This window comes from Palaemon carinicauda, chromosome 38, assembly GCF_036898095.1.
Source record: "Palaemon carinicauda isolate YSFRI2023 chromosome 38, ASM3689809v2, whole genome shotgun sequence".
In the NCBI taxonomy this organism is placed as follows: Eukaryota; Metazoa; Arthropoda; class Malacostraca; order Decapoda; family Palaemonidae; genus Palaemon; species Palaemon carinicauda.
This window is the reverse complement of record NC_090762.1, coordinates 28,827,682-28,853,052: the sequence shown is the minus strand read 5'-3', so window position 1 is coordinate 28,853,052 and position 25,371 is coordinate 28,827,682. Positions and strand designations below refer to the sequence as shown.

At 45.4% G+C, this 25,371-nt stretch overlaps 1 protein-coding gene across 1 annotated transcript in view; it reads right to left on the bottom strand.

The window, feature by feature from the left end:
- The window catches only part of LOC137630511 (uncharacterized), a 46,422-nt gene extending 24,600 nt beyond the window's left edge, over positions 1-21,822 (bottom strand). The window contains exons 1-3 of the mRNA XM_068362020.1: positions 21,740-21,822; positions 1,073-3,616; positions 48-188 (exon numbers count right to left, since the gene is read on the bottom strand). Of these exons, the coding sequence (XP_068218121.1) occupies positions 48-188; positions 1,073-3,607 (2,676 nt within the window). The 5' untranslated portion in view covers positions 3,608-3,616; positions 21,740-21,822. The remainder of the gene's footprint in view (positions 1-47; positions 189-1,072; positions 3,617-21,739) is intronic.
- Positions 21,823-25,371: the final 3,549 nt, after the last annotated feature.

Here is a 25,371-nt window from a genome sequence, read left to right as displayed (position 1 = left end):
TCTGTATTTAAAAGTAGTGCTCTGTTTCCTAAAATGTAGTACAGTACCTGAGACTGTCTGTGCGCTGGAGGTGGATGAACGGCAGTAGCAACCTGCTGTGCATTGATACCCGACACCATTATTCTGATGGGTTGATCATTACTACCAGGAACAGGAACTTCATCAGCAATAATCAACTGAGGTTCAACCTGGTGAAGACAAAGAATATGGTACAAAACTAGGCCAAAAAATTATAAGCAATAGCAGCTAAATTGTTGCTAAAATTTACGTAATTTTGTGAATTTTTATCATATTAATGGATACAGTATACAGAGTATTTGCAAAATATTCATAAAGGTATTGAAGGAAAGGTATTGTCTCAGAAATTAAAAGTAAGAAACACTAGTCAAGCATTAAAATAAATGCACTCTGATACTCGGCGTTAGCTAGTTTTTAATTGTGGAAGAACTCGGCGTTATTTCCCTACTCAATTACTGCTTGACCCAAGTCATAATCGCATAAAGGAAAAACATATTAAAACACAGCAAATTCAATTAAACCTATTCTATATATTTGTTAGAAGCCTAATATGTGAATATAAACAAAATTACTACAAATCTTGTGTAATAAAAGAACATTAAAATATTAAACTGGTATAATTTTTACTTGAAGCATTATAGAGTAATGTATTTATCACCGTACGTAGGTTTTACAATTGCAGAAATTAACAATCTTTGATGACAAAGTAGTGCATAAACTCACTTAAGGTGTTACTATTTTACATTAATTCACACTTCCATTAGATATGATTGGTAAAATATGCCTGCAAGGATTGTCTAATATTGCTATTCTGCCAAAAAAAATTCGGTATAACATTTATCTTTACAAATCTTAAATGTTAGGCAACTAACATTAAGCACACTACAGTATAGTACTTTATGGGTACTTTATTCATGGAAGTTTGGTTAAGCAACTACTACTGTATACTGTATATTAAATAAAAGACATTTTTCAAAAAAGACTACAGTACATAAAAAATTCTTTGAAACTCAAGATTGGAAATGAATTAAAATGGTTCCATTAATATTCTCACCTGTGTATGAGAAGCAGATGAGGTCTGATTAACAGCATTCGATGACCCATCTCGCTGGTGTGTCTGGCGATGACGTTTCATGTCGGATCGGGCACGGAAAGGTTTTCCACAATCTGGACACGGATAAGGCCTATCTCCTGTGTGTATACGCTTGTGGTTTTGCAGGTACGAAGCAGCCCGGAAGGCCTTGCCACAACGTTCACATTTGTAGTTCTTCTCACCTGTGTGTATTCTTCGGTGAACCACTAAACAGTACTTCCTCTTGAAGTCTTTACCACAATACTCGCATTGGAATTGCCGTGCATCTGAGTGAACTGAAGTGGTGTGGTAACGCAAATCTCCCCACTGTCTGAAAAATTTTCCACAATGCTCACACTTATAAGGTTTTTCTCCACTGTGAAGTCTCAAATGAACTTTAAGAGCACTGGCTGCATAGAAAGCTTTACCGCACTGCTCACATTGATGTGGCCGCTCACCTGTGTGCCCCCTCATGTGATACACTAATGAATTCTTGTGCGTAAACACCCTAGGACACCATGTGCATGCATAGCCACCCTTTGCGGTCTTTCCCACTTTCACCTTCTTCTTTGGTGCTCCCTTATTTTGGGAATTCCCTTCTTTGTGTTCGATTTTACGATGAGACACGAGCTTGGCTTTGGACTTGAAGACTCTGTAGCAGTCCTCACAGGTGAATTCTGGTGGGTTTTCTGAGTGTTCTGTCTGAACATGGCTGTCCAATGCCATTTGTGTACGAAAGCTCTTTGGGCAAGCTACACAAGAATAGGGTTTATCCACAGTATTATTGTCATCCTCTTCCATATGAGCCACTTTCAGATGGACCTCGAGCATACTTTCTTTCCTGAATGTCTTATTGCAAAGTTCACACTTAAAGTGCTCTCTCGAATGCACTAAAGAATGTTCTTGAAGCGCATCAGCATTTTCAAATTCACCACCGCATACTTCACATTTGTGTTTCTTGTAAGGTTCATAATGGTACTTTAGGTGTTCAAAAAATTTCAGCTGACTATCAAAACCTTTCAAACAGATTTCACAGTTGAATGGTTTTGGTTTAGTCAAGGCGTGAGTCTGTTTATGGGCATTAAATTGTTGTTGGTTTGTGAACTGCTCATCACAGAACTGACATTTATAGCACTTTATTTGTTTTTTTGTGGTTTTCAACTTCTTAGGAATACGCTTTTTATGAGGTAATGACTTTTTCCCATCTGTTGTATAATTCCCGGTGTCATCTGGATCATCATCATTTGAATCCATTTCTTCCTCCAAAGGGTCTTCATCCTCTAAAACTTCTTCAACTGGTTCTTCTTCCTCAAAATCAGGACCTATGACCATTTCTTCTGCTTTTACAAGGTGTTGGGGTAAATGAGAAACAATGTCTTCTTCTTTTATATTCTGGGTTACATATTCCAGATACTCTTGCCTTCGGCGGATTGGTCGACCACTACGGGACACGAGTGGTATATGAGGTGGTGTCTGCTGCTGCTGTTGTTGCAAATTAACATCATTCTTGTTTAAACAGTTTTGGTCATCAATCTTTTTAGTGTGCTCTTGGAACTGTTTCTGTTGATGTTGAAGTAGCCTTTGCTGTTGTTGCTCTGGTTGTTGCTGCAATTGCCTTTGCTGAAGGTGCTGAAACTGAAGAGACTTCTGTTGCTGCTGAAGTCTGAGGGGAAGCTGTCCTGGCCTTTGTTGGCTATGTTGTTCTGTATGCTGCTGCTGTATTTGTCTTGGAAGCTGCTGTGTCTGAAGCGGTCGCTGTTGCACTTGGAGTATCTGTCGCTTTTGATGCTCTAATTTGGCAGGTTTGCGGTAATCATGCAAGGTTTGAGGCAACCCATGTTCTAATTGAACAAGGTTGGCAGTTTCAACATCTTGCAATACATGATCAGACTGATCTTGGTCAGTTAACTGTTGCTGCTGCTGTTCCTGTTGCTGAAGGAAATCAGAATAAGCTCTTTCCAACAACTGAGCTTTTGGTGTTTGGTGTTCATGGCGTACATGATGAACGGTGGATGCAGCGACTGGAGCCGTTGTTGTTGGATTGATGACATCAAAGTAAAGTTCTAGAGGTGCTGAGACTGCTGCACTTTTAATAGCTGCATCATTCATTTCCACAAATGCAACATTATCAACAGAAACAAGTGTATCTGGAAACTTTCCCTGTTGGTCATCTGGGAGTGGCATTTGTGTTACATACTCCAGACTACTGTAGGAGTCTTGGGAGTTGTTGCCTGCCGTGCTGAAGGTAACAGCAGAATTTCCACCGACGGAAGTTAATGATGTTCGAGTACCCTGAGTTGCAACACTCTCTAGCAGGGCTTGAGTTCCAGCTAGAGTGGTGGACACATAATGTTGCGACGTACCTAACGATGTTATGCTTGTCGCTCCGAGTGCACTTGCTGGTCCATTGAGTCCTAGCTGCTCCAACTGTGCAGTGTCCATCTTGGGTAAACTGACAACGTTCATTTCTAAGGGTCCATTCCCTCCTAAAATTCCACTATCCTCTCCCTCTGACATAGCTTAATTCTGCAAAAAGAAAGTTTCCAATTTAAAACTATTCTTCTAGATTCTGACACAGGTTATTTGCTACAATGAATTTTCAACAAGTATACAGTACTACTTATTAGTATTAAAGAAAAGAGTAAAATAAATGATAATGATTGGTCTAAACAACTAATTACAAAATGATATAGTTAATAAACACAATAATATCTTAGTAGTCATGCTCAGTGGTATGGCGACGTATACCGTAACTCCAGGTTAGAGGGGTTGTAGTTTGGAATGGGGGAGGGGGTGGGAAGTGTCGAATGTGTGTATGTGTGCGTACTTATCAATCTAAATATTTAGCCATCATTTTTGATGATTGCTTACACTAGTAAAGTCATAATTATCCTTAACTCTCCCAAGAAGTTACCAGAAAAGTAAAAGCATGTCAGTCATTTTTCATCTGAAAAGCAAATATTATTTTTTCCAGAAAACAAGCATTAGATTTTGCTATATTTAGCCAGTAACCTTTTTATCTTGAGAGCAAAAAAGGAGATGTGAAAGTATGTGTTATAAAGTACTTTTTGGGCTCAAGCCATGGCGTCCTGATGGAAGTTCCATCCGGCTGCTTCTTATTGTATAATATTTCTGCGATTGATATTATAAGAGAATTTCCATTAGATATTATAGAGGAATGGAACAGCAGGGTCGTATGGGAGCACCGAAAGGTGATAGGATATGTAACGGCTCCTCACTTATCCATCCCCTAAGAGAATTAGACTGGGAAAGGTCTATTTGGGGTGCAGATATCTATGGGTATCTTAGGAGACGTCCCTGGTTTATACACGATATCTTCGGATAGTCGTTCAGGGGGTTAGAACCCCGTGATATCTGACGGTGATTCTCTTATAATATCAATCGCAGAGATATTATACAGTAGGGAGCAGCCGGAGGGAACTTCCATTAGGACAACATGGCTATCTCACCCAAAAATGACAAATTCGGAGATAATTTGTATTTTTCCTAACCATACAATCCTTAGCTATTTACATTGGGGGTTTACTTTCGGCGTAGCTGAAATTGACGAGCCAATATATTTTAATGAGGGTTAACTACCCCCGCGCTAGTTAGCGGGGGTAGGGAAAAGGGTAGCTTGCTACCCCTCCCCCCCACACACCGGTGATTTGCTTCACTTCACTTAGAGGTAGGACTTGACTTGGGGGACAGGGCTGGCGGGCAAATATGTGTAAATAGCTAAGGTTTGTATGGTTAGGAAAAATACAAAACATCTCCGAATTTGTCATTTGTTCCGTAATCGAAATACAAACCACGCTATTTACATTGGGTGACTTACCCATTAGGAAGGGTGGAAAGTCCCCAGCCGTACTGACTTTGGCTTTACCTGGGGACTCCGACTCCAAGTGAGTAGCACTCGAGAAAAAGAGTCCCTGCACCTCACAAGTTCCTTGCTTCGCAAGGAACGTATGGCCTACATAAGTTGTGTGTGGAGGAAAGAGCGTGACTTGTCCTTTGAAGTTGACCTTGAGCCCTTTAGATAGGAGTCCAGGATAGGACGTTCCCAATACCACCTCGTCAGGGTATGGGGGACGCGACAGTATTAAGCTTAATACTAGGAGCACAAGGAAGCATGGTTTACCTGCAGAGGTTGAGGTTAGCTATGCGGAGACCAGGATGTTGCTTCCCCAAGAGAGGGGAGGATGAAGAAAGAAGTAAGGGCCAGACATACTCTTTCATTCACGCAGACTAAAACCGGATAACAACGCCCTCAACCTACTGATACCTGTCCATAAAGGAGCCTGAGGTTAGACTAGCTGTTGTGCAGCCACCACAGGGCCGATAGAAAAAGTATTGAGGGTCCTGTTGGTCACGTCCTGCAGGTAGTGGGCTGTGAAGGTCGTCTGATGCTTCCAGACCCCAGCTTGAAGCACCTGCGTCACGGAGAAGTTTCTCTTGAAGGCCAGGGACGTAACAATGCCCCTGACGTCGTGAGCCCTAGGGCGACGTGACGGAGGAGGGTCCGGATTCAAGGCGTGATGGATAACCCTTCGAATCCAAGCCGAGATGGTGTTCTTGGTGACCCTCCTCTTTGTCCTGCCTGTGCTAACAAACAATGCTTGCACCTGAGGACGAACTGCAGCTGTTCTCTTCAAGTAACACCTCAGACTCCTCACTGGGCATAATAGCAGCTGGTCTGGGTCGCTTGTTACAAAACGGAGACTTGCGACCCTGAAAGAGTCGAACCTTGGGTCCGGCACTCCAGGGTTCTGAGTCTTGGCAACAAACTCAGGGACGAACCTGAACGTTACCTCCCCCCATCCCCTTGAATGGGCGATGTCGTACAAGAGACCATGAAGTTCACTAACACTGGCCGAAGCCAAAGCGAGCAGGAAAGCCGTCTTCCAAGACAGGTGGCGATCAGAGGCCTGGCGTAATGGTTCGAAGGGAGGTCTCTTAAGAGCCCTGAGAACCTGAACCACGTTCCATGGAGCAGGTCTCACTTCCGACTGAGGGCAGGTAAGCTCATAGCTACGTATGAGTAAAGAGAGTTCCAGTGAGGGAGAAATGTCCACTCCTTTCAGCCTAAAAGCCAAGCTCAAGGCTGAGCGATAGCCTTTCACCGCCGAGACCGAAAGGCGCATTTCCTCCCGCAAATAAACGAGAAACTCCGCTATTGCTGGAATAGTGGCATCGAGTGGAGAGATACCCCTCCCACGACACCAACCACAGAAGACTCTCCACTTCGCCTGGTAGACTCCCTCAGAGGACTTTCGCAGGTGCCGAGACATTCTCTCTGTAACCTGTTGCGAAAAGCCTCTCTCCATGAGGAGACGCTGGACAGTCTCCAGGCGTGAAGCCGAAGCGAGGCTACGGCTTTGTGGAAGATGTTGCAATGTGGCTGTCTGAGTAGCTCGTGTCGTGGAGGAAGTTCTCTGGGGAGCTCTGTCAGGAGCTGCAGAAGGTCCGGGAACCATTCCGCGTGATGCCATAGTGGAGCTATCGGAGTCATCGACAGGTTGACCGATAGTCTGGTCCTGTTGAGCACCCTTCTCATCAGACAGAACGGTGGGAAGGCGTACACGTCAATGTTGTCCCACCGTTGTTGGAAAGCATCTTGCCAGAGTGCCTTGGGGTCCGGGACTGGGGAGCAGTACCGGGGCAGCTTGAAATTCAAGGCTGTCGCGAACAGATCCACGGTCGGGGAACCCCACAAAGTCAGGACTTTGTTGGCTATCTGAGGATCCAAAGACCACTCGGTACTCACTATCTGCGAAGCCTTGCTCAGACTGTCGGCGAGCACATTCCTCTTGCCAGGAATGAAGCGAGCTGATAGTGTTATAGAGTGGACTTTGGTCCACCTCAGAATCTCTACTGCAAGATGGGATAGCTGCTGCGAAAAAGTACCTCCCTGCTTGTTGATATAAGCCACTACCGCGGTGTTGTCGCTCATCACCACCACGGAGTGACCCGCCAGGGTCTGTTGGAAGTGTAGAAGAGCCAGAAAAACAGCCTTCATCTCTAGCAGGTTATTGTGCAGGTACTTTTCTGATTCTGACCAAAGGCCTGAGGTCCTCTGGTTCAGAATGTGCGGCCCCCACCCTTCTTTTGACGCGTCTGAAAACAGTTTGACGCGTCTGAAAACAGTGTCAACTCCGGGGGGAGGATGAGAAGATCTACTCCCTTTCGCAGGTTCTCGTCAACCAGCCACCACCGCAGGTACGCCTGCTCTGAAGGTCCTATCGGGACCAGGAAGTCCGGGGAATCGGATCCTTGATTCCACCGGGACTTGAGCCGCCACTGCAGGGATCTCATCCTGAGACGGCCGTTTGGAACCAGACGAGCCAGGGAGGCCAGGTGACCTAAGAGACGCAACCACGATTGGGCAGGAAGCTCTTCCTGCCTGAGGAAGGGTTCCGCCACCCTCCTCAGCCTTGCTATCCTGTCGTCTGATGGAAAGGCTTTGTGAAGACTGGTGTCTAACAACATGCCTAGATAAACCAGTCGTTGGGACGGCTGCAGAGAGGACTTCTCGAGGTTTACCAAGATCCCCAGATCTTGGCAAAGTCCCAGAAGCCTGTCTTGGTGTCGAAGAAGGGTCGACTCTGAGTCTGCTAGGATCAGCCAGTCGTCCAGATATCGGAGGAGACGGATGCCGTTCCTGCGCGCCCAAGACGAAATCAGGGTAAGCACTCTGGTGAACACCTGAGGTGCTGTGGAGAGACCGAAGCACAGCACCTTGAACTGGTAGGTCTTGCTGTCTAGGCTGAATCTCAAGTACTTCCTGGAAGACGGATGGATTGGGATCTGGAAGTAGGCGTCCTTTAGATCCAGTGTGCACATGAAGTCTTGTGGTCTCACTGCAAGTCTGACCGTGCCCGCTGTCTCCATGCTGAACGGAGTTTGCTTGACAAACTTGTTCAGAGCTGAGAGGTCGATGACAGGTCTCCAGCCTCCAGACGCCTTCTTTACAAGAAAGAGTCGACTGAAGAAGCCTGGGGAGCCGTCAACGACCTCCTGGAGAGCATCCTTCTTGAGCATGGTCTTGACTTCTGCCCGAAGGGCTAGCCCCGTTACCTATCCCATGGCATAGGAGCTCAACGACACTGGATTCGCTGTCAGGGGAGGTAGAGATGTCGTGAATGGGACGCGATAGCCTTGGCCGATCACAGAGACCCTCCAAGCATCGGCATGCCTGAAAACTTTAAATCAATCAATCAATCAATCAAGCCAAGCATCGGCCCCTTGTTGCTGCCACCTGTGCACGCAACTTTGAAGGCATCCCCCCACAGGTGGACAAGCGGGGGGACTGCCACTCCTAGCGTTTGCGGCCGCGGCCGCTCCCTCTAGGAGTCTTGCCTCCCCTGGAGGACTTACCGCCCCTCTTGACCTTGGCTGGAAAGGGCTGGGGCTTAGACACCACTTTCTTAGCTGCCGGTGCCTGCTTTTGTGTCTTGCGAGGCTGCTGCTGCGGAGCTGGAGGCTTATAGGGCCGAGATGCAAGGGACCTTTGGAGGAGGGAGTCCTGGCTCGACTGCCTCCACCTCTCAGCTGTGCGTTCCATGTCCTACGGCTCAAACAGATTCCCCCAAGGAGGGAAGCGTGCCTGAGCCTGCAGACATCCACGGCGGGGACCTTCGGGTGAATCTTCTCGGTCACCGCATCACGACGCTTCAACACCGAGTTGGCCCAAAGGTTGGTAACCTGATGTGCCAGAAACTCGATGGAGCGAGTGCCCGAGAGGAGGAAGGTCTCCAGGACCTTCCTATTGGTCTCCTTAGACAGATCCTCGGAGCGCAATAGGATGCCCAGAGAACCTAGCCAGATATCCAGCCACGAAGTGGCCTGCATGGCGCACTTCGCGACTTTCTCATGGCTCAGGATCTCCGACGCCGAGAACGTCACCTGCCAGGCGGAGAGCTTCTTAAGGGGAACTCCCCTAGCGAGCTCTTCTACCGAATGATGGAGGGGAAGAGCGAGGCTAGACTTTTCCATGATCTCAAAATACCTCCTCTGCTGGAGACGAGGAGGTGGGAGGAGTTTGTTCCCGGCAGAGGAACGACTGGAGGAGGCGAGAACCGCGAGTTGAGCATTGGCCCTGGCTCTGGCACTCTTCACCCCCTGGGACCAGGGCAAAGCCGCGCTGGCCTTTGGGGGCTTCTGAGTACCGTACACCTGATCCAGGACCGTGTCTTTGCCTTCCCGGGGGGCGATCACGGGATCCATGAACCCGTTGAGTTGCCTCATCAGGCTCAGGACTTGCCAGAAGGCGTGCTCTGACTCTTGCTGGTCTCCTCCCTGTGGACTGGCAGCTAAGTCTCCCGTCCCCGGAATCTCTTCCTGGGGAGATGCGTGGACGTTCTTCTGGGGTGCAGCTGGATCCTGACGAATTCGCGAAGAAGACTTTGGAATTGTCTTGGAGTCTTTAGGTTCCCTCCTGGGCGGAATACACGACCCCAACAAAGAGGTCTGGAAGGTGCCTTCCACGCGAGACGATTCCCCTCCATGAGGAGACGACTCCCCCCTTGATGCCGAGGGGGAGACCGCTACCTCACTGGATTCTCCTGCGGACGGAAAAGCCTCGTCTTCAGAAGGAGAAAGCGCCTGCGAAGGGGATGGAGCCTTCCTAATGGACCTCTTAGGAACCAGCTTCTCCCTGGGAGAAGTCACCACAAAGTCCACTCCTCTCCTTCTCTTCAGCGGGGGCGAGGCCGTCGTTGGCTTGTGCCCTTGATCGGCGAGTGCCAGCTTCATAGCCTTCACTAACGCCCGCATCAGAGGACCAAACCAGGACTGTCGAGTCACGAACACAGAGTCCGAAATTCCCGCTGGAGGGAAGGGGATCGGACAATCCTTCAGAGTGGACACCACTGGACGTGCCTGTGAAGAAAAAGAGGAAGAAAGTTGTTCTGACCTCTCTGATGGGTCTTCCCTATCCTGACGCAGAGACCTGCGCCTAGGCGGGGGCAATCCTGATTGCGGTCTGGCGACACGCGTCCCTGCTGCTGTCACGAGCTGCGGAACCCGACGCGAACGGGGGTCGCGCTGACGCACGTGCGTAGGCAGCACTAAGGAGTCGCGTGCGAGAGGCTGTTGAAGCGCGGGTGCGCAAACGCGTGGAGACAATCGAGCGCGGGAGCGGTCGCGCGCGTGTAGGCGAGTGAGCGCGTGGGCGAGTAAGCACGTGAGCGCGAGGGCAAGCTGGCGAGCGTTGGCGTGCGGGCGAACGAGATTGCTCCAACGACCGCTGTTGATGGTGTCCAGGGGACCTGTAACGCGTGGGAGATCGATGGCGAGCAGGCGATCGATGGCGCGTAGGCGAGCGATGGCGCGTAGGCGAGCGATGGCGCGTTGGCGCATGGTGGCGTGTTGACGAGCGATGGCGCGTAGAACACGCAGGCTAGCGACCGCGCACGGTCGAGCTGGAAGAAAGACTCATGTCTCCCCAGATCCTCTGGCGCCGACGCGTAGGAGAGCGCTTGCGCGCAGGCGCAAGGTCACGCGGGCGGTCAGGAGATCGCCGATGTTCAGGGGATCGCCGACGCGCTAGGGATCGGTGACGCGCAGGAGATCGTTGACGCGTCTGTGGTCGCTGGCGAGCAGAAGGGCGACGCGTGGAATCCTGTGTGGGAGCTGCCGGCGTGTTGTGCAAAGGCGAACGTTCACGAACGGCCTCAGGAACAGGAGGAGCGTGGGCGCGAGGGCGCACAGTAGCCTTAGAACTACGCGCAGGCGACCGCGAGCGTTGCTGTGCTGGAACAGGCTGACTAGCAGGATCGCGAGGGCGAGGAGAAGTCCTTGTCCAAGACTTGAACCGAAGTTCCAGGTCCCGCGGGCGAACGTGGGAGCACAGGGCGCGTGTCAGGAACTGGGAGCGCAGATGCGCTCTGACGGGCAGGAGATCTAGAACACTCAGGAGACCGATGGCGCGCAGGGCGCACAACAGGAACAGCAGGATGTTCGGAGTACTCAGGAGAGCGCTGGCGAGCATTGGGGCGATGATCATCAGGAGAGCGCTGACGAGCAGGAGAGCGCCTGTGTGCTAACACTGCAGAAGGGCGCGCAGGGGAACCTTGACGTGCAAGGGAAGCACCCACACCGTGGGAGGCAACCCTTTGCCCCGAAGGGACCGTTGGCCGTCGGATGACGAGGTCAGACTGCTGTCCATCTGCACCACGGGCGGAAGGTCTGGAAGGCGTTGGAGATCGATCCCACGAGAGGTCTAAGGAGGCAGGAGCTGCAGGCTGCTTACGGCGAGGAGAGTCCCCATCGGAGGAAGGAGGAGAAGATTCAAAAAGGCGCCTCTTAGCACCATTATAGGGAGACGGGAGGCCCTTACGACGTAGCGGACGGTGAGCCTTATGGCGAAGGCGGCCACCAGGAGGGTCGTCAGGATCATCCGTCCTCCGAAGGGGAGTCTCAGTCAATGCGCTCCCCCGAGAGGGAGGCTTGGCAGCAGAAGAGCCATGGGACTCCCCTCCCCCTTCAAAGGATGTACAGAAGGGGGAGGAGAGCCTTCAGCAACGTCAACCTCATCAGGAACCGCAGAGGTTTGCCCCGACCCGTCGGAAGCCTCTGTCACCACGATGTCGACGATAGACAGATTATCTACCTCTGCTATCACCAGCGACTGCTTAACAGCGGCCCCCAACTGGACAAGGTCAAACAGGGCTTCCTTGGAGGGCAGGCCCTTCAGCCCCAAGGAAGCCCAAAGCTGAATGAGATCATCATGAGACAACGAATCATTATCAATAACCTCCCCTGGGGGAGGAGGGGGAGCCGCCCCGCTATGGGAGGCGACGCCCTCTCCCCCAACCCAAGGTTGGGAAACAGAACTAGGGCCTGCGTTCCCACTCGGCGGTCTCTTTTTAGGAGCCGGACGAGGAGGAGCTTCGGAGGAGGTTTGGGCGGCGAAAGAAGAGTCCCGAGAGCTTTCCTCCTTCAAGGTAACCCCAGAAGGAGAACGGTCTCTCTTGGACTTCTTCTTACGCCGGCGGCCAAACTTCTCCCACTGGGAGGCAGACCACTCCCTGCACTCACTACAATTATTTTCTCTGTCACACCGTCGGCCTCGACACTGCGGGCAAAGGGTGTGAGGATCTGTATCCACCGCAGACTTGAAAGTACCGCAAGGGCGACCGGCAATACTAGGACACTTGCGCATGCTGGATATCCAAGGGTGAGGCCAACTTCAAACGCACTCAAGCTGAGGAAAAGCAAAAAAGATTAAGGCTGTCAAACGAGGACGATGGACAGACACGTCTGTTCATCGCCGGAGCCTAAAGTGAAGTGAAGCAAATCACCGGTGTGTGTGGGGGGGGGGGTGGTAGCAAGCTACCCCTTTCCCTACCCCCGCTAACTAGCGCGGGGGTAGTTAACCCTCGTTAACAACTATTGGCTCGTCATTTCAGCTACGCCGAAAGTAAACCCAATGTAAATAGCGTGGTTTGTATTTTGGTTACGGAACAAATGAAATTTGGTGGTTATCTAAAACTAGCCCTAAGAAATAGGGCTTAGGAGAAAAAGTGGGGATTTAAACCATCTAGAAATGGTAGATTGCCCTCTTAGACAATACAATTCTGATAAACCCAATCTCATTCATAGATTACCCAACAACAAACATCTCTTGTTGATAGTCATTCTGTGAAATGCAGTTTTGGAATTTTTATTATTTCAAACATTTAGGCTTTGCTTTGGTATACACTGTACTATACATCTAGATCCACAATATAGCACATTTTCAAGATCTACAATAAAAATGTTTCTCCAGATAAATAAAAAATTAGAATGAAATTGTACCTTGAATGTAAAATAATCAGTAATGGTAAATAAGGAATTAATATGAATGTGATGTTAGGCAAAATATTTAACTTCAAATTGTTTCAACACTGTTGCTCTTTATTAGGGAATATATTTTCGGGGAAGCTGGAAGACTAGTCATAAGACTTTTAGCAAGGTGTAACTACCCCATTGCTACTTAGCAGGGGTAAGGGGGTAGTACCAGCTAGCCTGCTGACACACACCCCTGTGTTCTATCATCACTTTTACTTTCCTCTCAGTGGAGAAGGATGAATATTATTCATTTCTCTCCACCGCCCAACCTTTTTTGACTGGCCTTTGGCTAATTTTTTCCTAGAGTTTTTGTTTATAATTTTCACAGGTGTGAGTGTTCCTGTTTCTGAGATGGCGTAATGCCGGATGTTCCTCGAGGGCGGAGAACCTTTTCTTACGATCTCTTCCCTTTGATGCTGGCCAACCCCTAGGCTGGAGGCCTCCTCTGCTTCCCCTAGTGCAGTGGCTTGGTCCTTCTCCCCAGGGAAGTAGTTCTCCTTTACCGTATTGAAGTAGATGTTGCTCGCGCCCTGCGAGTTCGATGGAGGGAAGGCCGCTTGCGGCTTACACAGAGCTCGAATGTGGTTTTGTTTCTCTACGCTGACGACGACACACTCTCGTTCTGCGATGGCAGCCGGTGTAGGGAGTGCGAAGTCTGAAGCATGTTCCTGCACCTATTGGGGGTCACCTTTCCTTTTCATGGGTTAGCTCCTCCCGCCCGAGTGGTTTTCTTCAGCGCTGTCGACAATGCACTTCCTCGTTCTACAATGGCAGCTGGCAGAGAGAGTGGAAAGTCTGAAGCATGTTCTTGCACCTATCGGGGGTCACCTTTTCTTTTCACGGGTTAGTTCCTCCCGCCCGAGTGGTTTTCTTCAGCGCTGTCGACAATGCACTTCCTCGTTCTACAATGGCAGCTGGCAGAGAGAGTGGAAAGTCTGAAGCATGTTCCTGTGCCTCTTGTGTACTACACCTTTCCCGTTCACGGGTTAGGTTTTCTCTTGAATGGTTTTCTTCGGGTAATACAGCCAGCGTAAGGAATGCAAAGTTCAAAGTATATTCCTGTTACTGAGGAAATTGCTGATCCTGCCCTGTCACCTCCTTCATTGCCTGCGGTAGTTCCTGATCATCTTGCTAGCGACAATGCACTCCCCCGTTTCTGCAATGGCAGCCGGAGGAGGGAGTGCAAAGTCCGAATCATGTTCCTGTTCCTATGGAAGTTGCTGCTCCTACCCCGTCACCTTGGCGGTCTCCATCATTTTGAGCTTGCTCAGCTGGCGGAGGAAGAGCAAAGCCTAAAGCTTGTTTCTGCTACTCATGGTGGACACCTTTCCTGTACGCGGGTTTGGTCTTCCCCAGAGTAATCTTCGCTAGGCTGGATTAAGAGAAGGTTATGGTCTCTTTCATGCCTTTCTCTAATCCCTTGGAGCATGGCTCGCCAGAGCATGAAGATTATGTTGCTCACCCCCAGCGAGTTTGACACTTCCAGCATTCGTCCGCCTTCTCTCTACCTGCCAGTTCGCTGAGCTGTCTCGTCTCGCCTAGTAGACTCGCTTCACCCAGTCCTGCTGCAGCTCACAATCGCACTGATGTCGCCCATCAGCCCATAATTGCCTGTCAGCTCACGATCACCCATCAGCTCGCTTCTAGGTACCTGGAGATCTAGTAACCTCTGCCAACACCTGACGATTCCTCTAATCGTGATCGCTCTTCTGTTCGCTACCACACTTCAGGATTAACGACCAGACAGTACATACTAGCTCGAAACCAGGTTCCTGCTCGTGATCAAGTTTCCAGCATGCCACTGGAGGCCAGCTCGTGACAACTCCTAAAATAGCGACCACTATTCAGTGTCAGCGCTGCCCAGCTCACGACTTCCCTAATAAGGTAAAGTTGCCCTTTGCCTTGACTCTTGGGGTAGTTATTACTGACTTCATTTAACGGAGAACTTCCTGGCGAGGATTGCAGAGCATCACCGGCTATAATCCTCACTCATGTAAATGGACTGCTCTTTTTCCCAGCGAAACTCTCCTCGATCTCTACTCATCATACTCGATTGCTGCAGTGATTGCTTTTCGAGTTTCCTATCGAGTCTTCTCATCTACACTCTTTTGTCCAGAGCAAGAGTTAGCGCTACCTCATCAACGCTAGCAGTCGTGACCGCGGTAGCATAAAGGTGTTCGCTCTATGGTGGCAGCAAACAGAACTTAAACGTATGGTTTCTTTGGGTTGCACTACTTCGGTAGCACTTACCACAACATGCACTTGATGGAGTTTAGCGCACACCCTCTTTTTGAAACCTAATCTAGCACTTGCCAACAATGAGAGGGGCACAGCACACTTGTCAGCCTTGGTGCTTAATATCTCACTTTCTACTCGGAACATGTTTTCACACAAGTACAATGGGAACGGATTCCCAATGCATTACATCTTATTAGAACTTCTTCCTATGAGCTTCGGGTTCCAGTTCCTTGTGTTCTCCTCCTCGCGCCTTCAGCGTAGGGCACACATCCACCTGCATATAACAGCAGTCTTCCAGGACATAACCCCACGGGGTTATTCCTTTTCATTGCCAATTTTTCTAGGGGATTGAATCAGCCCATGCTTATATTTACAGACTACAGTATAGCAAACATAGATTCGGGGATTCTTCTCCTCTTTACACCCTGTCAGCGTTGGCTCAGGCTCCCTCGGGACTTTTTCAAAGCAACTTCAATTCTCCATCCTCAGGATTCTCCTCCGGGAAGGCTAAATATGGCCAAGCCACAGCTTGACCTTGGTTTTGTTCGTCAGTGCCCTGTTGACGACGCTCTCCCTCAATCTGAGTTAACTCAGCTAGCGGTAGAAATGCGAAGTCCGAAGCATTGGCTAGAATGTTTTCTTTAGGGGCAACACCTTTATTGTCTGCAAGTGAGGTTTACTCCTTAGTACCTGCGATACCCCTCCTACGTGTTTGAAGTACTCGTCTTTTCTTCAATCATGACTCATTCAACCAACAGGATTCCTTCAGTCCCTTTAGCGAATCCTAATGACCAATCGCACAGAACCCCTCTCCAAACTCCCACGGAAGTATTGGGGCTCGATATGCACGGAACTCTGAGTCGTGAACAGTTGATGCAAGTTGAACGGAGAGCTTTCTCCTACAAGGGTATACCGCCAACAAAAGTCGTTCGCGAACCCCACTGAGTGACCGAGGTCGACTACAGGGGCAGAATATCCGCAGTTCGGCTTCAAAGAACATGCATATCATCACAACTCATCCACCTATTGAGGTGCGATGATGGGTCTCTACATTCTATGCAAACCTGAACATCCATACGGACATCCGGACTCAGGAATTACATCATTAATGCATAATTACATTTTTCATCGAGTTTCCAAGATTCTATAGTCAACTTTCTTGCGGTAAGGCTCTGGTAGCTGGACTCCAGTTTTTGACCTCTCCTCCCAGAACAGTTTATTCAACAAGTATAGCTCAAGATTAATACAACAAGCTCAGTAAGACGAGCTGTCAGACCTGAGGGCTTCATACACTAGGATTGAGAAGCTTACTGCCAGATTCCAGTTCCTCTGTCTTCAAGTACAGTAACCCAAGAATCATTTTGTAGGTCTGGTAATATCAGTTGTAGATAAGGTTTTTCGATTTGGCATCATCTCCTCCGTTCTTCACATGGGATCCAAGGGAACGACATTTCGTATGTCAAGACACTTTGATGACTGACTATTTCTAACAGCTCGGAGTCATTCCTTCTCTATCACCGAGTCAAGCTTCTCAAGACCTGCCACAATGTGAAGACTTGAGTAAAATCTCAAGAAGTCATCCCTTCAGTAACACATACTGGTATTTTTAGGAGTACATGTACTTCTAGACATTAGACTATAATGTCTTTCCTTTGCCATGCAGATGAGGAAGACTGAATGAGATGGTAGCCCCTTCTTTCTACAAGATTCGCTGCCATCTCATCGCTTACTCCGTCTGAAAAGTTACTGTTTGACAAGGACGCCTGTCCTCCTGGGATCACCAGGTGACCAACCTCCTTAGGGGGATTAGATCTTCCACCTTCTCCCCCAAATTTGATGCTCTTTAAAGAAACATTAAGGAAGGGGGAGGGGGCACACATGTGACATCACATGGCCTCCGGACTGGCCCGATTCCTAACATCATTGCCACATGAACTTCCTGGAATGAGGGCAGTTTTCTGGCTCTCCAACAGTTCCTTCAGGAGACTCCATGGTATTGATGAATGATGACACCACGAGAATGGCTTATATTCAAACAATCAGGGAGGTTCCTCTTCAGTACCTATGCCAACTTGTTGGGGAATGCTAAATTGGACAAAGACTACTCAAGGCCCTTGCAACCCTGCTCAATCCAGACAAGATGTTCTAGCAGACAATCTGAGTATTAACTTAGATAGTTGACTCTCTAAAGGTTTAAAGGTCGCTCATGAATGGCAGAGCCAAGGGGCAGTGACATTGCCCTAGCAATCAGGACAATTCCCTAGAGACTGACCATATATTATATCATCAGTGCCCAAGCCTCCTCTCCACCCAAGCTAGGACCAGGGAAGGCCAGGCAGTGGCTGCTGATGACTCAGCAGATAGGTCTATAGGCTCCCCCAAAACCCCCCAACCTTAGCTCACAAGGATGGTAAGATTGCAGATACTAATGGTACTAACGAGTCTGAGCGGGACTTGAACCCCAGACTGGCAAACACCAGGCATAAACGTTACCAATCAGGCCACAGCAACCCTTAAAACGACTTGTTGGTTTCACCAACAATGGACCTGTTCGCTACATCTCTGATCGATAGGCTTCCGATGTACTGCTCATTAGTACCTTTACCCCAAACACTGTTAGGGGCCTTCCGACATCAGAGACATCATAGATGTCTACATGTTTCCCTCCTCCCTGCTGGTTGACCTAGTAAGAAGATCGCTCAGCAAAGAAGGGCATCCAGGCCGGTTGATGTTCCTCTTAGTTCCAAGGTGGCACCAGGCAGGATGGTTTCTAACCTTTCTACATCTGTTCTCAGAGGTTCCAAGGGACCCCTCTCCATGTCGTGATCTTCAAAGACAACCTCACGGGAAGAGGAGAGAGGTTTCTTTGCGCAGGCTATTGCGAAAAAATTGTCCAGTTACCCCTAGGAATCATCAACCAAAGTCTATCAGGCAAAGGAGGCAGCCTTCTGTAGTGCAGGTAGCGGAAGAGTATCACTCCTCTTGATGCCATTACTCCAGTGATAGAGGAGTCCCTTCGACTCTTCAGAACTCCTCTCTGTCTCGACATTCAAAGGCTATTGCTCAGCCGTGAGCCTAGCCTTTGATGGGGAAAGGATTTCCTTTGTTAGATCTGTCTGTCCTGATTATAGACTCTTCAACGTACCTGCTCCTCAGTCTGAGGTTAGACCACCGACGTGGAACATGTCCAGCTTTTTGCAATCTCGGAAAGGAGCACCCTTGGTGCCGCGATGTCAGACATTAGTTCTTCACCTGACACTTGGGATGATGACCCTGCTCGCCCAGACCTTAGCCAGAAGAATTAGTGAACAACATGGCCTTTCTTACAACATTGACGTCTTCCATTCCAGGGTTGGGTTACTTTTTTCCCGGGTGTATCTGTAGACCTAAACTCCTGGCAGCAACGGATCCCAGATACGAGCCCTTCCGGATTTGGAGCCTTCGTAGTGTAATTGATGATCCAGATGAACTGCTACTCTGTCAATTGAGGAGCTTGATGTGCTACCTCAAGAGTACTGCAGGAGCTCACCCTCAAGTGGCAACATTCTTTGCTCCTCAGATCTAGAGTTCATGACGTTAGGGGCATAAATACATCTCTAGCGTTTAAGAAGAACTACTCTGTGATGCAAGCGGGTGTGTGGAAGTGTCAAACAATCTTCACCGTCCACTAACAGCAAGACGTAACCCACAGGAACATTGAGACGTTCTTTATTGGGTCTATGGTTGCTGCACAGCAAATGGTTTAAACACCTCAGGCTCCTTGATGGACAAGTAGCAGTTGGTCAGAGGTTACACGGGATTAAGTTTGGGATGAATGACAAGAATGATTGGCTCTTACATTTTTTCAGCTTCCCCTCTCTTTGGGAACTGCCCCTACAGTACTGGCCTACTCGGTCTGCAGGTAAAACCATTTCCCTCGTGCAACCTGGTATAAAATATATACTGTACTGTACTTGTTGTGTCCCCATACCCCTTGGCGAGGTGGGATTGGGTGACGTCTATGGTTGGTTCAAAGATTCTTACTTCTCAGAATTCTTGCCTAGACCAGTCACACTGCTAGTATCATGCAATCACACAGATTGCTCAGGCCACTAAAGCATGCTATTGCAAGTAGGTTTTAGCGAGGTGTCAGGGTTTCTCCTTATACTTGTGTAGCAGAAAAGGGAAAACCCCCGGTCAAAAGCCAGCCAGTTAATTAGGACTTCCACCCACCTAAAGGGCGAGTGTTCCCCAATAAAAAGAGAAAGGGTTTGCATTTAGTGTTGGAACAAATGACAAATTTAAAGCAATTTGTATTTTTCCTAACGATACAAACCTTGAGGTCTTTATACAAGTTGGCCTGGCATCACCTATCCCCAAGTTTGCTGCAAGCAAAAGTGATGATAGAACACAAGAGAGTCAAAGTCAAAGTCAGAAACCTTTATTCCATTATAAAATGGTTATTCTGAGAGAGAGAGAGAGAGAGAGAGAGAGAGAGAGAGAGAGAGAGCAGGTTAGCCATTACTATCCTCAATCCCCGCTAACTGGCGCTGGGGTAGTAACACCTCGCTAAAAGTCTTGCTTTGCCAAAAGTATATTCCTAATAAAGAGCTCAAGATTTGTATCATTAGAAAAAATACAAATTACTTTAAATCTGTGATTTTAGTTGTTAAATTAACAAGAAAATCAATATATTAAAGTATCTAAATTTAGGCCTTAGTCATTACAGAGGCCCTTTGCGTCAATAGGCATAGCAGATGATGATGATGACCATTCAGGTATATGCTGTTGGTTGGGACAAGCGTTAAATTTCTTATTACTTGTGAAATCTATTTTTATTTTATGGGGAGAATATTTATTTGTCTGAAATATGATATTATGAAGCTAGTTTTACGATGTATGAAATATTATGATTTAGAGTTGCCTTTCCAGGAGCAAAGCTGGTTAGGAAACAAACACAGGGTTGAGACTTGGTCTTAGGGTAAGGAAAGGATATGGCAGTATAGGGAGTCTTAGGGCATGCTAAGGATATGGCAGTATAATCGGTCTTAGGGTAAGCTAAGGATACAGTAGTATAAGGGGTCTTAGGGTATGCTAAGGATATGGCAGTATAAGGGGTCTTAAGGTATGCTAAGGATATGGCAGTATAAGGGGTCTCAGGGCATGCTAAGGATATGGCAGTATAATCAATCTTGGGGTAAGCTAAGGATATGGCAGTATAATCAATCTTGGGGTAAGCTAAGGATACAGCAGTATAAGGGGTCTCGGGGTATGCTAAGGATACGGCAGTATATGGGGTCTAAAGATAAGCTAAGGATATGGCAGTATAAGGGGTCTTAGGGTATGCTAAGGATACGGCAGTATAAGGGGTCTAAAGATAAGCTAAGCATATGGCAGTATAAGGGGTCTTAGGGTAAACAAAGGATATGGCAGTATAAGGCATCTTAGGGTAAGCATAAGGATATGGTAGTATAAGGTGTCTTAGGGTAAACTATGTGTATGGCAGTATAAGGGGTCTTACGGTAAGCTAAGGATATGGCAGTATAAGGTATCTTAGGGTAAACTAAGGATATGGCAGTATAAGGGGTCTAAGGGTAAGCTAAGGATACGGTGATATAAAGGGGTAGCACCCTACGGTAGGTTAGGTTAGCTGATGTTTTAATGTTCAGTTTTTAACGTGTGTTTATTCAGTCTTGATTTTTGAAATTTTACACTTGGTCCGCCCCAGTCAACTAACTAAGAGGGATCTGTTCACGTTTTCCTAGCTTACACTTCATGAAAATGGTAATGGACTTTATATTTCACCACCTTCAAATTGCTTAGTAGGCTAATTTCCAAGCAAAATTGTTTTTTCTAGTTTCCCTTCCCTAAAAGTATACCATCCACCCCATTAACTGTATTTTCAAGGGAAGTATAGTATTGCCATTTACTCGGCTGACAGATATCCCCAACGAATTTTAAAGATAGTCAATAATTAGGCTTATTGAGTTCTTATCTTAATGGGTTCAAGATTAACCCCTTAATCAGTCCCTAGGGTCTTGACAGACAAAATTAGATCAAGACACCCCCAGTTTCAATCTGTTAATTAGGCTTATTGAGTTCTAATCTTAATGGGCTCAAGATTAACCCTTTAATCAGTCCCTCCCTTTAATCAGTCCCTAGGGTCTTGACAGACAGTACTAGATCGAGACACCCCCAGTTTCAATCAGTCCCTAGGGTCTTGGCAGACCATACTAGATCGAGACACCCCCAGTTTTAATCAGTCCCTAGGGTCTTGGCAGACCATACTTGATCAAAAGACACCCCCAGAGTTTTAATTAGTCCCTAAGGTCTTGACAGACATTACTAGATCGAAAGACACCCCCAGTTTTTAATTTGACAACGAGGCCTTTTGACGACATCATTTGTTTTCCCTTCAAGGTCAGTCTGTTTTTCATGTTTGGCATTAAAAGTTTTCGAATATTTATTGCGCTAAGAAATTTGGCTGCTCTATATGTTCAGTGCCAACCTAACTCGAGTCTGGGGCTCCTTCGCCCATCACTGACATATCCAGCAAAGTTTGTTTTGACTGAGCAATATCTACGTTGCCATAATACTTACGATAACTGCTAAATTCAGCTTACGAAACGCGAGATGTGACAACAATGGAGGTAGCAATGTTGCCAACTGTGTTGGAAATGATTGAGCTAGATTGAGGTCTGAGAATGCGCTAGAAATGCGCTAGGAAGTTATTATTATTATTATTATTATTATTATTATTATTATTATTATTATTATTATTATTATTATTATTATTAAGCTACAACCCTAATTTGAAAAGCAGGATGCTATAAGCCCAGTGGTTCAACAGGGAAAATAGCCCAGTGAGGAAAGGAAACAAGGAAAAATAAAATATCAACAACAGTAACATTAAAATAAATATTTCATATATAACTTTAAATAATTTAACAAAACAAGAGGAAGAGAAATTAGAATAGTGTACCCGAGTGTACTCTTAAGCATGAGAACTAACCCAAGACAGTGGAAGACCATGGTACAGAGGCTATGACACAACCCAAGACTAAGAAAACAATGGTTTGATTTTGAGTGTCTGCTTCTAGCTAAAGATTCTCTTCTACCCCTACCAAGAGGAAAGTAGCCACTGACCAATTACAGTGCAGTAGTTAACCCCTTAGGTGAAGAAGAATTGTTTTCTCGGTGTGTGAAGTTTGTGATGATGTACTTCGCAGAGAAGATGAACTAACAACAACAAAGTCAAGGCAACAATTTGCAATTATTGCAAATGTTGGATATGGGTTTGTTATACGAATAATACAGCTGACATACAGGTGCAACCAGGGCCCTCTAATTTGTCAAAATCTGTAATGGAAAAATAAACAACAATGATATATTCGGCAAAAATTGTAAGTATGATAATACTAGTAGCCCCGATATACAATGTTGAGTAACAACTATGGTTTCAGAAATTTCACGAGAGAGAGAGAGAGAGAGAGAGAGAGAGAGAGAGAGAGAGAGAACAAGTTCATCTTGGGATGTTCAACTTCACCTTATTAAGAATTGATTGCACCTTAACCTACACACACACACACACACACACACACACACACACACACACACACACACACACACATATATATATATATATATATATAATATATATATATATATATATATATATATATATATATATATATATATATATATACATTTCAGAAATGCACTAGAAAATGCACCGAACCAATTAAATTTGCGGCAAAAGCGGTATGCGCAAAATACAAAATCTATGCGCTGTTTGTGATCCCAATGCACTAGATCTAGCGCATTTAGCGCTAAGTTGGCAACTCTGGGAGGTAAGCGACTATTACGATCTTCTTCTTGAAAGAAAAAATATCCCGGATCTTTCGGTGTTTTTTTTTTCTCTCTCTCTTTTTGCCTCTTGTTTTTCTTGCCGCAGTGTTATACTAAATGCACTTAGCTTGTTCGAAATATGATGAATTTAAGTATATTCTTAAAGTGGTTGCGCATTTGTAAGAATATAGTGTAATCGGAAAAGGTAGGCATCGGGATGTTTAGGGAGGGATTTCAAGGTGACGATGATTTTCACTCCCGCCAAAGCGGGCCTCGCAATGTCGTTTGCACAAGTTCGTTTATTATACTTTAAATGCCGTGTTTATGTGATTTAGATTAAAACTGATTTATATATATTATTTACCATGTTTTATTTAAAAGTTGAAATAACATACGTGGATCTATTTGCAGCTATGTTATTCAATGAAGTCTCACCCACCTCAAGATAGGAAATGTCTGTGATTACTGATAACTTGTTGACAGCTCCTTATTTCGGTAAAAAAAATCATGTTATATTTTGTTCCATTTTATGTAAACTCTCTCTCTCTCTCTCTCTCTCTCTCTCTCTCTCTCTCTCTCTCTCAGCAGATAAGCTGAGCTTCAATTAAAATTTCCTTAGTAACTCGCTATTAAAAGATATAACTTTTTGTAGAAATAATTGTTTTAGTATTTTCCAAACATCTATAAGTTATTCGATGGCAATTTTTCCAAATTTTAGGTTCATACATATTTCATTTATTTGACCACACTTCAATGTGTGTGTGTATATATACAGTATATATATACATATATATATATATATATATATATATATATATATATATATATATATATATATATATATATTATATACTGTCGATGTCATTATTTTCCACCAAATCCATATTTTTTTTGTTACACAATTTAGTAATTTATTATTATTATTATTATCATTATTATTATTATTATTATTATTATTATTATTATTATTATTATTATTGTTGTTGTTGCTGTTGTTGTTGTTGTTATTATCAAAATGCTGATCAAGGATAGCATTTTGATTTTATAGTTAGTCTGGATTATCTGTATTTTATTATGCTTTGTTTGTGCTTTTGATTTAGTTAAATAATTCTATTTATGGACCTAGCAAAATATAGTGTTGTATTTCAATCGTCCAACCTTCTTTATTCATATCGTAAGTAAAGATGATGTTACCCATTACTTACGTATGTGTTGTCACTTTGTATACTATTTCAACATTTCATTATATCAATTGTTTTGTAATATATAAAATAAAAACTTTGAAGTCGAAAACGCTCAACATAGATGAATGCAGAAAATTATTATTATCATTATCTGTATATTAATAGGATAGCGTGTGTGTTATTTATTTTGTCTCTCACGCTTCAAAGAAAACGGAAATAATTTCATGGTATACTCTTACAAATTCACAGTAGACTTTGATTACTTAACCAAAGCACATATATAGTTTTCCCAATTTTGTCCTCATCATCGGACTTTTTTTAAATAGACAAAAAATTTAGTTCTATCAATTTCCGTAACCTAGATTATAAAATTAATCTCGGGCCTTTTCATATGACGAATAATTCGTTCTTATTGTAAAAGTTTTCTCAGAATTATTATTATTATTATTATTATTGCTGCTGCTGTTGTTATTGTTGTTATTATTGAGATGTCGAAAGAATACAGGATACATTACTATCTTAGTAATCTTACTTAATTTGTTTTCTTGTATATCGTACTTAATTATTTGATATATTTGCCATCAACGAATGTGTTTTCTTTGGGTTGTTGTTTACATGCGTTTATGTCCATGTTATTCTTTGTAGGGTTGTTTATTATTATTTTTTTTTTGAGATTTGTAAAAACAAAGATAAGATTTATATGAATATTGCAAATATCTACTCAGACCTTCATTTTTGGAATTATTGCTTTGTGAAATCGATTTCCTTTTGCTTTCTTATTTATCCTCTTGATAATTATGTTACAGTAGCAAAAGCGATTTCTATATACAAAAGAAACCAACGTGAAAAACCGAGATTACATATTACACTTTTTAAGTTTAGTTACCCATTAAATATTCATCTCCATTTTCTATAGATTTATTCGTCTTCGTTTTCTATGGTGAATCCACCAAGCTATTGCTGGCCTCCATGACCTTACTGTGACAGGGCATTAAAATCTTATTATACTGTAAATATTCGATGAGGCATATTGATTTGAATACATTTTAATTTAAAAGTTAGATATCCAAGGTATAACTTTTGTAAATATGTATTTCCACTTTTAGCAGATGATTCTTGTACTTGCAACATCTTTTAAACGAAAAAGTATAAATAACACGAACTCCCTTCATGCATGCCTGGCTCTAACGAAGCCATATA